This window comes from Ctenopharyngodon idella, chromosome 13 (genome assembly GCF_019924925.1).
Source record: "Ctenopharyngodon idella isolate HZGC_01 chromosome 13, HZGC01, whole genome shotgun sequence".
In the NCBI taxonomy this organism is placed as follows: domain Eukaryota; kingdom Metazoa; phylum Chordata; class Actinopteri; order Cypriniformes; family Xenocyprididae; genus Ctenopharyngodon; species Ctenopharyngodon idella.
The window spans coordinates 32,517,963-32,532,315 of NC_067232.1; the positions used below are offsets into that span (position 1 = coordinate 32,517,963).

The following is a 14,353-nucleotide window of genomic DNA, read 5'->3' on the forward strand; positions in this document are numbered from 1 at the left end:
TAACAGATCGCTTCAGTTGGCAGTGCTGGCACTGTCTGATCTCTGTGTACTCAGCTGTTAATAAAGATTCCACCATCTCTGGCCTCAAAGCTGCCCACTTCTTTTTAGTCTGGGCCATGCGAACTGACCATGTGTTTGAGGAAGTCGGATTTGGGCCCTGAATGTCTCCAGTATCAGCCAATAGATCCTCTACCTCTTGATGAAGAGTTTCTGAATTAGAAAAAAACTAAAGTAATTATAGTGTTCATGGCAGTTGGTTAGACTGATCATTACAAAGCAGTGATTATACTGAGAACTCTTTAAACAATACACATATACACACCTATATCTTCAACTGCTGGCCAAACAGTGTGAGAAGGCAGTGATGGAATTTCACCTAAGAACAATGAAACAACAAAAAGTCACTAATAACTCTGCATGACTAGTTATTTTGAAAAGTGTTCATGTCATTACTCACCATGATCAATGTCTACTTGCCCAGACTCCAAAGATGATGACATAGCTGGACTATTAATCGTTGTAGCTAAAAAACAGATTAAGATTAATAGAAACATACAGAACAGACAAAATATGATGCTACTCATTATGAGAGGAGAAACATGTATAAGCTGCAAGAATACATTGTGCAAAATATAACAAATGTACCTTTGGAGATGTTTGCCTTGGTAAGTTTTGGCCTTCTCCGTTTTGGCACAAGATGCCCAAACTCATCCCTCTCTACAAAAGAGACTGGTCTGAGACGAGTGCTACAGGCTTGTTTGGTCTTCTTTTTCAACTAGAAAAAAAGAGGACTTATTTTTTCTTTTGTAAATTCATGTTGAAACAAAATGCTAAGATGATCATAAGCTAGGTCTTTTAAATATATTAACAGCTAAAAATACAGCAAATTAATTTGAATTAAAAAGTAGTTAAATGAAAACAAAACAAAAAATTGAAATGAAATGTATTCAACATTACTGGTGGAGGGTTGAAGGTTAGTAGAATTTCTTCAGCCTCCTTGGTAGCTGCTTCAAGTTCAGCACTGGCAGCTTTGAGTTCAAGTTCCCTTGTAATAATTGCAGCTTCCTGACATAATTGGTCAAAACCTGAGTTTTGACAAGATGCCATATTGAAGAAGAGAAAGAAAGAGAAATAATCAAAGAAAAGTCGAAAGACAAAGAGGTGAAGGAAGAGAAGAGGAATGGAGGGGGAAAGAGTCGCTGTGTATGTCTGTGTGTGTGTGTGTGTGTGTGAGTGAGAGAGTGAGAGAGAGTGTGAGTGTGTGTCAGAGAGACAAGAGATTTGCAAGAGATGGCTCTTAAAAGAGCCGTTGGGTTAATAAGTTGTAGGAAGTCTGTATGGAGTAGTGTGGGATCTGAAGTAACTGCAAGGTAGAAAAAGAAATGCTGAATTACAATTTTTGCATATTAAATAAAAGGTATTAACAGCATGGCAACTACTGCAATGACTGTGCTTTTACTACACATATCAAGGTACAGCCACAGTTACTGCAGTAACTGTACTTATACTACCAATTACCACAGTAACTATGGTAAAAGCATAGTAGGCTAAGCATTGCCGTTATTGAGCTAAAACTTCAAAATAGTAATAGAAGTACAGTGGTGGTCACTACTTCTATAATTCCACCAATATGAACGTAATAAACTGATCGAAGCTAGCTAACGCTAACTCTAGCGTTTAATCACCCTAGCTAGCGATATATGTTCAACTTTTTGGAACAAAACATGGTAAGAGATGGCAGATAAAATCCAGCGAGCATTATGGAGCCGATCTGATTAATACATAACATATAATGGACTTATATAGAACATTATATTAGGACATTAGGACAGCATATGACAAACTACTTACCGAGATGTGGCACGTGTAACTGCTGTTTAATATCGCGATGCTTTCCAATGGAGAGTTGGGTCACGCTTATTCAACGCGAACAAGAAATCGTACGATACAGTACGATTTAACCACGTAATTAAGTCGTGCGAATTAGTACGAATTCGCCTTGACGAGGTTGTTTTAAATGCAATGAACAAATCGTACGATTTCGTACGATTTAGCCACTTGGTTAATTCGTACGAATTAGTACGAATTCGCCGTGAGATAGGGTTGGGTACTTCACCTAGATTCTTTCTAAAATGAGGAGTTCGTCAAGGATGTCCAGTTTCCCCTTACTTATTCCTAATTGTAACAGTTCCTTAGCACACATATCAATAATAGTCAGTTAAAGGGTATCACAGCTGGCAACACTAAAATAAAAATTAGTCAATTAGCGGATGATACAGCTTTATTCTTGAATGATTCATCACAAATTCCATTGGCTTTGGGTTCTTCAGTCTTTTTCTGAAGCTTCGGGATTAAATTTAAACTTTAATAAATGCAAATCTTGGTATACTAATTACTAAAGATGAACATAGGTGTTCAGCAAACTTCAAAGCTATTATTACCAAAACTATTACACAAAGGGATCTGTCACTAAAAGGTCATATGTCATATTAAACTCATAGAATAATGGTGGTCTGAATTTTATTGATTTTGATTCTCTGGTTTATGTATGCTTTTTAAAAACTGTAATTACTCCTCAGTATCTACTGCATCCTTTCCTAAACCTTGTGATATTCCTGTTGGTCAAATTTGTTTCTCTGAGTCAAAAGTCAAAAATTATAAAATAAGATCTTTATTTCTTAAGAATTTGATTTCCGTTCCACTTGTGATTTCCTTTTGGAATAATTTGTTTGTTAACCTTAATTGGAAAAAAAAAATCTGGTCATTTGATGAAAGACTGCAGAGACCTTCTGTCATCAAATTAAGACCCCTTTCCAGAAGAGGGCGGAGCTTTAACAGCTCATGCTTCGGTTGCTCAAGAACAACAAAGCTGGAGAATCTCACGCAGCCAAAATGAGGATTGTCAGTAACGGTGTTCAGCCTTACATTGTTCAAACCGGAGTCGGACACTGATGGAGAGACTCAGGAAGAAGTTACAACTTTTAGAATGAAACTGGACGTTTCTGAACTGTTAGTGGATAAATTTATGTAGTTGCTGTGGAGTTGATTCAACTCATCGACTAGCATGTGCCGTCATGTTAATCTTTTGTGTAAATCCAGTGTTGAATTGACCCTCGTTTGTGAAGCAGTCCGGCGTAAAATGACGGCATGACAACAACACTTTACTACAACAACTCTTCCTCTTCTATAAAGCAGCCCAACATGGCCTCGCCCCCTTTGTTGTGTGTTCTCGGGGGCGGGGTTTATGTAAATTTTAGGGTTAGTGATGTCACCAACCAGGGAAGAAGCTTGTTGTAGTCCCTACCAGCCATTTGTTGTAGTTCTTAAACAGATTTCTGTAAAAAAAATATTTTCCTTTGCATTGAACTTTGAGCGTAGTAACTTTGCAGATGTTGTTTATGCTCAAACAGAAACATTACACACTAACTAAAGTTAAAAAAGTCAAATCATAATCAAGGACCCCTTTCAACTTAATGTGAACATTCATCACAGTTGAACTGAAACTTCTTACAGACAGTCTTATATATATTGTATCTTTATCTTTGCAATAAGAGAGTAACAGATCTTACACTAGCCATGAAAACAAAACGTAATGCTTTGCGCTGCAGTTAAGACTGAGGGACTCTAAAAATGTCACACCATTCTTGTACATTCATAAGAAACAGCCTGTGCTGGAAGCAGTAGAGAGGCTGGAGGGGTCGAGGGTCGGATTTCTGCATGCATCGCTTGGGTCGTCCTACAGCGGACGCTCTGAAAAGGCTGTGTAGCTCTTCACTCGTGCAAAAAACAGAGGCGTGTACATTTTATCCACATCGAATGCAGTGACAACTGTCTCTCCAGTTGATCTAAGGGAGGAAAGGAAAAGGAGTTTAGAAAAGATTTACACAATTCACACAAATGCTCACTGCCTACTGACTGTTCTGGATCAAATTTAGCACTCTTTCAAGCAGTGACATCACTTAAACTCAACAGCACCAAGACACAATTGTTATGGGCCAAAAGACTAGACTGTATCAATCCGTCACATGACCCACGGAAATGTTCCTGGACCCCTGCGATGAAAGTCCTGTGTTTGACCGATAGTATTTTATTTTCTACACTGAAAAAAAAAGTGTGTTGAATTTACATGATTTAATAGTGTACATCGGTCCCACATGAATCAATTAAGTTATACATATATAATTTGTTAATATAAATTCAACATGATGAAATTAAGTAATTTTTAAGTGATCCAATTAAGTAGTGAATTTTGTAAGGTTCATCGATTCGTGATTCATTCTTTCAAAACATCTACTCATCCAATAAGTTCTTTCATTCAATTCAACTTCATATATGTTACATGATTGATTCATTAGACTTGACTATAACAGCCTATTAGCTAACAATAGCGCACACACTAGCACATTAAATATTAGCTTTCAGCTCAAAGCTGAACTTGAATATGAAGCACCAGTCCACAGCCTAAGCAAATGCCCCACTCTTCTCTACAATGGTAACCCAGTGAAATTTAAAACATTCTAATAATTGCAATAAAAGTGAACACTGAACACTATCAAGCATCCCCCGTTTTCATCTTACAGCAAAACACATAAATTAACATCAAATTTTTAAACATTTTATCTCTTTATCCAGCCATATGCAATGCATGATGGGAACTAACAAGCACCGCCCATTTTCAGTTAACTGAACAAAATTCATTCATGTAATAGACCTGGTGTTTTCACGATCGGATAGCTATCCAATCAGAGAAAACGCATGAAGTGACCAAGTGTAAATAGGCCCAAAGACGCGGATCTTTAGGAAGTTTTATTCGTCCACATTCTTTACAACTTCCCATTCTTTTCTCCTCTTCTTATCACTAGTAAAGCAGTAAAGACTTACATCGCTTCTCTTGTGACTCATCGACTGAAAATTGCAACCAAAAGCTGCACAATCAGGCATCATATATTATATTCCGAGTTGTGTTGCGGTAAAAATAGCCATAGAGTAATGTAAGTAGCTGACAGAGTGCAACCATTTGACGTAATCGACATAGAACGCAAACAAAATGGCGCCGCCCATTGTCCAAATATGTCATGGATTTTTTAAATAACATAAATCTTTCATATGTTTTCTACTACATATTTCAGTAAGAGACATCATTTACACTATATTAAGCCATACAAGTCTTAATACCAGGGGTTCCCTTTAAGAACTTCCGCTATAATATAATCCAGCTGGAAATCTTCTGGTGAAATGTCACTTGTTGGTGTGTCGGTATCTTCAATGACCTGAGGTAGCTTTAACAGCATCAATAGTGTAATACTTAGTTTATAATCAGAATATAGTCACTTGAATAGTCAGGCCTAGTGTTCATTTAGTTATTTAAACATAAGACAACATAAAAAAGACATCTCAGTAGTTTCCAAAATTCAGTTCAACCATCAGGTTTCATACTGTTGTGTGAAAAAAAGTATCTAGATTCATTGAATAAAATTTGAGTTTTCACAAGTGTGCTGAAATCATTGAGATTGTGCTGCACTGACTGACAGCTTCTGAAGGGAGAGCGTGGTGATCGCTTTCTGTGCAATTCATTCACAAGAAAAGTTATTGTTTCTCATGAGATTTTGTGTGAGTACTTCATACTTCACCATGACAGTTTATTTTTAAACCTAGTTTATAATGTTTAATATTTATTCAAAAGCAAAATGGAGTGAAAAAATATTACAGGAAATAGCTAATAAATGCTCCTCTGCCGCCATCTGTTGGTTATAGGGTAATTAATTTCTTTTTTTTTTTTTTTTAAATATAAGTGTTTTCTATTAAATGTTGATAGATTTGTAGGATTCCCTACATCTTGAAAAGGATGGATGAACAAATAATGTTTTTGGTCATCACATTAAAAATGACATTTGAAGTGCTGGAAAAATGTTGCGTGTGCATGTCTAATTAAAAACGATAGGTCATTTTCTAAAAACTCACATGTATATGCTTTATAAACACAAATGATCGCCTTGCGAGTGCTTCCGTCTTCCGTATTCTTCAAAAAGCTTATGCTGTAGGCCTATCTCCTACGCCTTTCCTATTCTACTTATGGAAAAAATGGAACTGGCACTGCGTTCGTTCCGTAAGTTGAATAGGGAAGGTGTAGGACATACAGCGTAAGCTTTTTGAAGGATACGGAAGACGGAGCACTCGTAAGGTGATCATTTGTGTTTATAAAGCATATACATTTGAATTTTTAGAAAATGACCGATCGTTTTGCTAGATAAGACCCTTATTCCTTGTGTAACCCCTTTTTCTGGTTCTTTTTTGCCTCGACCCTTCTGGAAAGGACCACACGGAGACGTACGCTGAGCTCACTCACGTTTATTGGAATAAATGAAATGACACCATACAGACGTGAAATATAGTCCATCCGGTCACATAACATTCTCCTCAAAAGCTTAATGCAACTCTTTTCACCAGTTCAACAATCAATAAATCGTTTTTTTTCAATAATTAAGAGCTCAGTTTCTTTTTGTTTTGTTTTTTTCTGAACATAGAAAACGTAACATTATACAAACATTAGTACATCATACCTGGAATAAATGAAATGACACCATACAGACGTAAAATATAGTCCATCCGGTCACATAACTGTCAAAAATAAATACACATGAGGAAACAAGCAACGAGAAAACAGAGACAGAAACACAACGAACACCAGGTGCTCCCAATGCACTCAACAGTGAGCTCGGCATAAACATCAGTCACCCGTCAACTCCATCTCTCATGACTCAAACATGAAACACAATACTTTCAAAAGAACAACCCTGATCCCAAAGAGAAATAAAAACATCTATGACAACACTTTATTTCGATTCGACCGGAGAGAGATTTGACCATTCTCCTCAAAAGCTTAATGCGACTGCGGAGAAAATGGCCGACTTCACTGATAGATTACCTTATTCACCTGTAGGTGTCCCCATATCCCCTTCTTTTAGATGTACTCAATACATTCTATTCAATTAATATTTTAGAATTATTGTACAAGATAAACAAACATTTTGGCACGATTTTCTTTTCCCCGTTACACTCGTCTGGTATCGTTTAAAGCCCTTTGAAGCTGCACTGAAACTGTAATTTTGACCTTCAACAGTGGAGTCCATTGAAGTCCACTATAAGGAGAATAATCCTGGAATGTTTTCATCAAAAACCTTGATTTCTTTTCGACTGAAGAAAGAAAGACATGAACATCTTGGATGACATGGGGGTGAGTAAATCAGGAAATTTTCATTCGGAAGTGAACTAATTCTTTAACACCCTGTTCTGGATCGGGACAAACCTCCACAATATCATCCACCTTCCAGACACAACCGGACTTAGTTGGAGGAAAGCCGTCTTAAAGTGTCTGGAGTGCGTGCGGTCCCGATCCAGAACCCCGCCAGACCCAGAGCCCAGCCCGTCACCACCGCGATCGACGACGCCTGAGCCCCCCGCAGACTTCGACGATTGAGCCTGCGCCTGAGGATGGGAAGGCGGAACTCAACATCGCCCCGGAGCCGAAGCACCTCGGAGAATCCGACCAGGGGTGTGAGCCGACATCACCGTACATCGCCGTGGGAGTCCTCGAGGAGTTCGGGGGGATGGAAGCGAAGCACTTATCAATTCATGTAATTAATTCGAGTGTATTTGGGTCTGATTCTCACCTTATTGATGAACAGGAATTGTAATTTGCGAGTAAAGCTGCAAATTCCTCCATTATTGTCAGCTGTAATAATCCTCTGATACGAGCTATTGTAAATCGCTGCATAAATTATAAATAGCCTATATTAGGCATTATCTTAGCGAAAGTGCATTTCTTCCTGTTTTCTTCCATTCAAAAACACGGAACGTTAAAGAGCAATGTGAGTGCGGGCCAGTGGGGGAGGGGGGACAATCGTGCTCGGGTTCGGTTCAAGGCAACCGTGCCTAGTGTGAGTATTACACCCTTAATTTTTAGATAGAGTATCCCTTGACAACAGTTGAAAGCCTCAGAAACTAAGCAGCACCAAAGGCCTACTTTAAAGGTTTGCCTGATTCTGCCAGTGGATCTGTATATTTGTATTGATGGTGATTATTTGGCAAAAAATATTGTAACACTTCACAACAAGTTTCCATTTGTTGTTGTTAGTTGACATTAACAAATGGGAACCTATGTTATTAAAATATTATAATGTCTGTTCCACTGAGATTTCCTGTATGCATTGATGGATGTGAAGATTTCATGCGCATGAAAAGTGGCACAGAATCAATCCAACATCAGGCCTGTGCTAATGTGGCTGCAAAAAGAAAGGAGGAGCAGTTTGCAAGGATGTGGTTTAACATTTTCATAAAAGATAACATGCAGCTACACGTCTAGAGCTGTGCACATCACTGTAAATAAGTCTGCAGACTCTGAAAGTTGCATACATCAAAGTGAATTCAAACCAGTTGCAGGTAGGCTGTTGTTCCTGATTTTATGGTGTGATTCAAGAAAAGTAAGAAGCTCAGCAAGTCGTTTTGTCTTTAATCATGTGCCACAGATGTTGTCTTGACTTGGAAATGTTTTCATATGTTGTGTTTTAATGCTCTCTGAGGTAGACCTCTAACAAGTTGAGGGTGGTGAAAGCTTAATTTTGTTTAAACTAACAATTGGACAATTACATTACAAGCTATAAATTACATCAAATAATTCAAGCTAACATAACAATAAAATGAACAAAGGAAGTTATGAAAGAAGAGTGAATGTTGGAGTAAGGATGTGGAGATGTCGGTGAAAGCAGCAGAGACGGAGAGAGTGAAATAAAAAGAAAACAGAAAACGGTGTTAATGGACATTTTGAACTATGCAGATGTTTTAAATGGAGAGATACTAATTACACATTTTAGATTCACCTTGTTATTGTTTGTTCTGTACACTCTTAAAAAAAAAGTTACAAAAGGGCAGTTTTTCATAGCAATACAATAGAACCATTTTTGCTAAAGAACCTTTCAGTCAACAGTTCTTAAAATAACTACTTTTTTTCTTTATGCGAAGAATATTTTTATAATCTAAAGCATCTTACCACATAGCTATAAAGAATCTTTAGTGCAATGAAAAAGTTCAATGGTTGTAAAAGGTTCTTCATAGATCCATCAATCCCCCTATAGAGCCGTTTTCTGGTTGCATTTGTAGCGTAATCACAGCAGAAGTGTAAAAGTATCCCAATCCCAGACGTGGCAACAATGAGCCGAGTGTCAATACATGGATAGCGGCTGCGTGACAGACAGCTGACAGTTGACGTTTGTGTGTGCATTTTAAAGTTTTCACTGCCGGAGACGACGGGACACTGGACCATATGAACAGGTAAAATATGTATGGTTAAACTATGTAATGCTAGTTTTATATCGTTAGCAACTACTAGTTAACCTTGTTTGTTTTTTATGTTAAATGAAACATTTAATTTACATGATGAAAAAATGATTGTTTATGTTGTATATGTTTAATGTTTCATGTAAAATTATAAGTTGCATAAAAGAAATAAACAATGAACAGAACAATTCTCTTTTATTTACACATGTAAACATATGTTAAAAAAAAAAAAAAAAAAAATTAACAGAAATTACTACGGCTCATTTACAAATAAATTACATTCCAAATATAATATATACAACTTCTGCATTTCATTTTTAACTTGCATCACAAAAATAAGCTGTACAGAAATTAGGATGTTTCATTGACAAAGTGACATTTTAATAATATTTATATCAACACATTTTAATGTACCCATTCACTGCCTTTGAAGTGCGATTGTCACCGCGGCACGAGGAGGGCTGACGTAATTCAAGAGCGACTTCAAATGCACCCTCTCCGTTTCCCCATGGAATGAAGCGTCCATCTCAAGACACTTCGCGGTCTACCCTATCCCACAATTCATTGCGCGCCAGTGATGACAGGAGTACTGTGTGAATTCACATACAGTGGGTATGGAAAGTATTCAGACTCCCTTAAATTTTTCACTCTTTGTTATATTGCAGCCATTTGCTAAAATCATTTAAGTTCATTTTTTTCCTCATTAATGTACACACAGCACCCCATATTGACAGAAAAACACAGAATTGTTGACATTTTTGCAGATTTATTAAAAAAGAAAAACTGAAATATCACATGGTCCTAAGTATTCAGACCCTTTTCTGTGACACTCATATATTTAACTCAGGTGCTGTCCATTTCTTCTGATCATCCTTGAGATGGTTCTACACCTTCATTTGAGTCCAGCTGTGTTTGATTATACTGATTGGACTTGATTAGGAAAGCCACACACCTGTCTATATAAGACCTTACAGCTCACAGTGCATGTCAGAGCAAATGAGAATCATGAGGTCAAAGGAACTGCCTGAAGAGCTCAGAGACAGAATTGTGGCAAGGCACAGATCTGGCCAAGGTTACAAAAAAATTTCTGCTGCACTTAAGGTTCCTAAGAGCACAGTGGCCTCCACAATCCTTAAATGGAAGACGTTTGGGTTGACCAGAACCCTTCCTAGAGCTGGCCGTCCGGCCAAACTGAGCTATCGGGGGAGAAGAGCCTTGGTGAGAGAGGTAAAGAAGAACCCAAAGATCACTGTGGCTGAGCTCCAGAGATGCAGTCGGGAGATGGGAGAAAGTTGTAGAAAGTCAACCATCACTGCAGCCCTCCACCAGTCGGGGCTTTATGGCAGAGTGACCCGACGGAAGCCTCTCCTCAGTGCAAGACACATGAAAAAACACCTGAAGGACTCCAAGATGGTGAGAAATAAGATTCTCTGGTCTGACCAAGATAAAACTTTTTGGCCTTAATTCTAAGCTTTATGTGTGGAGAAAACCAGGCACTGCTCATCACCTGTCCAATACAGTCAACAGTGAAGCATGGTGGTGGCAGCATCATGCTGTGGGGGTGTTTTTCAGCTGCAGGGACAGGACAACTGGTTGCAATCGAGGGAAAGATGAATGCGGCCAAGTACAGGGATATCCTGGACGAAAACCTTCTCCAGAGTGCTCAGGACCTCAGACTGGGCCGAAGGTTTACCTTCCAACAAGACAATGACCCTAAGCACACAGCTAAAATAACGAAGGAGTGGCTTCACAACAACTCCGTGACTGTTCTTGAATGGCCCAGCCAGAGCCCTGACTTAAACCCAATTGAGCATCTCTGGAGAGACCTAAAAATGGCTGTCCACCAACGTTTACCATCCAACCTGACAGAACTGGAGAGGATCTGCAAGGAGGAATGGCAGAGGATCTCCAAATCCAGGTGTGAAAAACTTGTTGCATCTTTCCCAAAAAGACTCATGGCTGTATTGGATCAAAAGGGTGCTTCTACTAAATACTGAGCAAAGGGTCTGAATACTTAGGACCATGTGATATTTCAGTTTTTCTTTTTTAATAAATCTGCAAAAATGTCAACAATTCTGTGTTTTTCTGTCAATATGGGGTGCTGTGTGTACATTAATGAGGAAAAAAAAATGAACTTAAATGATTTTAGCAAATGGCTGCAATATAACAAAGAGTGAAAAATTTAAGGGGGTCTGAATACTTATCGTACCCACTGTATATGCCCCGTGTTCACCAATATATATAGTCTAATATCTAAATCAAACTGTAATGTCCATGATGTCCAAAACGTCAGTTTTTCCATAAAAACAATATTTGTCTCTGAGATGGAGTGCAGTTGAATAAAATTCTAAAGTACTGTACTTTAAATTTAGACTTAAATAAAGCTTAACTACAGAGTAAATGTATAAATATGAATGTGTCTATTTTCACAGTTAACGTTTCATTTAACATAAAAAACAAACAAGGTTAAATAGTTGCTAACGATATACATTACACAGTTTCACCATGCATATTTTGGTCCAGTGTCCCATCGTCGATGGCAGTGAAGCATGTGAAAACTCAATAGAAAGTCATAAAACTTTAAAATGCACACATAAATGTCAACTGTCAGCTGTTTGTCACACAGCCGCTAGCCATGTAATGACGCTCGGTTCATTGTTGCCACGTCTGGGATTGGGATACTTTTACACTTGTGCTGTGATTACGCTACTTTTGGGATGGTTTTGTTGCACAGACCTGGCAACCCTCCACTCCAAAGCCCCACCCCTTTCATGCACTCCGAAATGCATAGCCCCTGAATAGGCCCTTTTCACAATGACGTCAGTTAACTTCCGCCTATCCGCAAAGCAGTGGATCCGTAGTTCCGTATTATCTTTGCGCTGGCGACTTCTCGGAAAAATGCTTTAATAACTTTAAACGCGAACTGTTTATGTCAAGAATTTACACAGTCGGGTTCTTTTGGTAACGTTATTTATTATTTCCTTTCTGTAACTGCCTTGCTTAGGGTTTCCGCGAGCAGAAACTTTAGCAATGTTGTGTCCTTGAATTGCTGTCAGTTTTATCACAATGATTGTGTGTCCACACAAATCTGTTAGCCTATTTGGAATAACAAGAATATTGTCTTTAAAAACAAATCTTTATTTTTAGAAACTGGTAGGCTATGATAACGGTATTGTTCTTGTGAGATTTATTTACAAGTAACCTAATGGACACCTGATAGTAACACATCCACATATACTCCAAAGAATTCATGGTGTGAAGATTTTAGATCATTTTACATCATACCAGTTTAAACTGAACTGGTGCAATATATTAAGATTGTATAATTTGTAAGAAGTGTATTGAAAATACAAAACGGAAGTATGTGTTCATGTTATTCCCTGGAGAAATAATTTTTGTATGCGACAGTCTTGTTCTGCAATAAAGAGATGAATGATGATGATGTTTTTTTTACTATGGTAAAATGCCATGTACAGGAGTCAGTTTTTACAACATTAACAGTCTTCATGTAGAAATAGTATTACAGGTGCTGGTCATATAATTAGAATATCATCAAAAAGTTGATTTATTTCACTAATTCCATTCAAAAAGTAAAACTTGTATATTATATTCATTCATTACACACAGACTGATATATTTCAAATGTTTATTTCTTTTAATTTTGATGATTATAACTGACAACTAAGGAAAATCCCAAATTCAGTATCTCAGAAAATTAGAATATTACTTAAGACCAATACAAAGAAAGGATTTTTAGAAATCTTGGCCAACTGAAAAGTATGAACATGAAAAGTATGAACATGTACAGCACTCAATACTTAGTTGGGGCTCCTTTTGCCTGAATTACTGCAGCAATGCGGCGTGGCATGGAGTCGATCAGTCTGTGGCACTGCTCAGGTGTTATAAGAGCCCAGGTTGCTCTGATAGTGGCCTTCAGCTCTTCTGCATTGTTGGGTCTGGCATATCGCATCTTCCTCTTCACAATACCCCATAGATTTTCTATGGGGTTAAGGTCAGGCGAGTTTGCTGGCCAATTAAGAACAGGGATACCATGGTCCTTAAACCAGGTACTGGTAGCTTTGGTACTGTGTGAAGGTGCCAAGTCCTGTTGGAAAATGAAATCTGCATCTCCATAAAGTTGGTCAGCAGCAGGAAGCATGAAGTGCTCTAAAACTTCCTGGTATACGGCTGCGTTGACCTTGGTCCTCAGAAAACACAGTGGACCAACACCAGCAGATGACATGGCACCCCAAACCATCACTGACGTGGATTGTGTGCCTCTCCTCTCTTCCTCCAGACTCTGGGACCCTGATTTCCAAAGGAAATGCAAAATTTACTTTCATCAGAGAACATAACTTTGGACCACTCAGCCGCAGTCCAGTCCTTTTTGTCTTTAGCCCAGGCGAGACGCTTCTGACGCTGTCTGTTGTTCAAGAGTGGCTTGACACAAGGAATGCGACAGCTGAAACCCATGTCTTGCATACGTCTGTGCGTAGTGGTTCTTGAAGCACTGACTCCAGCTGCAGTCCACTCTTTGTGAATCTCCCCCACATTTTTGAATGGGTTTTGTTTCACAATCCTCTCCAGGGTGCGGTTATCCCTATTGCTTGTACACTTTTTTCTACCACATCTTTTCCTTCCCTTCGCCTCTCTATTAATGTGCTTGGACACAGAGCTCTGTGAACAGTCAGGCTGGCTTTTGCAATGACCTTTTGTGTCTTGCCCTCCTTGTGCAAGGTGTCAATGGTCGTCTTTTGGACAACTGTCAAGTCAGCAGTCTTCCCCATGATTGTGTAGCCTACAGAACTAGACTGAGAGACCATTTAAAGGCCTTTGCAGGTGTTTTGAGTTAATTAGCTGATTAGAGTGTGGCACCAGGTGTCTTCAATATTGAACCTTTTCACAATATTCTAATTTTCTGAGATACTGAATTTGGGATTTTCCTTAGTTGTCAGTTATAATTATCAAAATTAAAAGACAAAAAACTTGACAGTTGTCCAAAAGACGACCATTGACACCT

General features: G+C 38.3%; 3 protein-coding genes across 13 annotated transcripts in view; 2 read left to right on the top strand and 1 right to left on the bottom strand.

The window, feature by feature from the left end:
- Nucleotides 1-14,353, top strand: part of LOC127524567 (uncharacterized) — a 121,992-nt gene that overhangs the window by 66,544 nt on the left and 41,095 nt on the right. The gene's annotated exons all lie outside the window — the stretch shown is intronic.
- Nucleotides 1-14,353, bottom strand: part of fbxo9 (F-box protein 9) — a 165,845-nt gene that overhangs the window by 59,830 nt on the left and 91,662 nt on the right. For 2 of the 4 annotated variants that reach the window (XM_051916207.1, XM_051916202.1), the window contains exon 13: nucleotides 3,565-3,845. The exons of the other annotated variants lie outside the window; for them this stretch is intronic. In XM_051916207.1, coding sequence (XP_051772167.1) covers nucleotides 3,737-3,845 — 109 coding nt within the window. In that variant the 3' untranslated portion in view covers nucleotides 3,565-3,736. Of the gene's footprint in view, nucleotides 1-3,564; nucleotides 3,846-14,353 lie in introns of those variants that run through there. 4 annotated transcript variants of the gene reach the window in all.
- Nucleotides 1-14,353, top strand: part of LOC127524571 (uncharacterized) — a 92,229-nt gene that overhangs the window by 54,861 nt on the left and 23,015 nt on the right. The gene's annotated exons all lie outside the window — the stretch shown is intronic.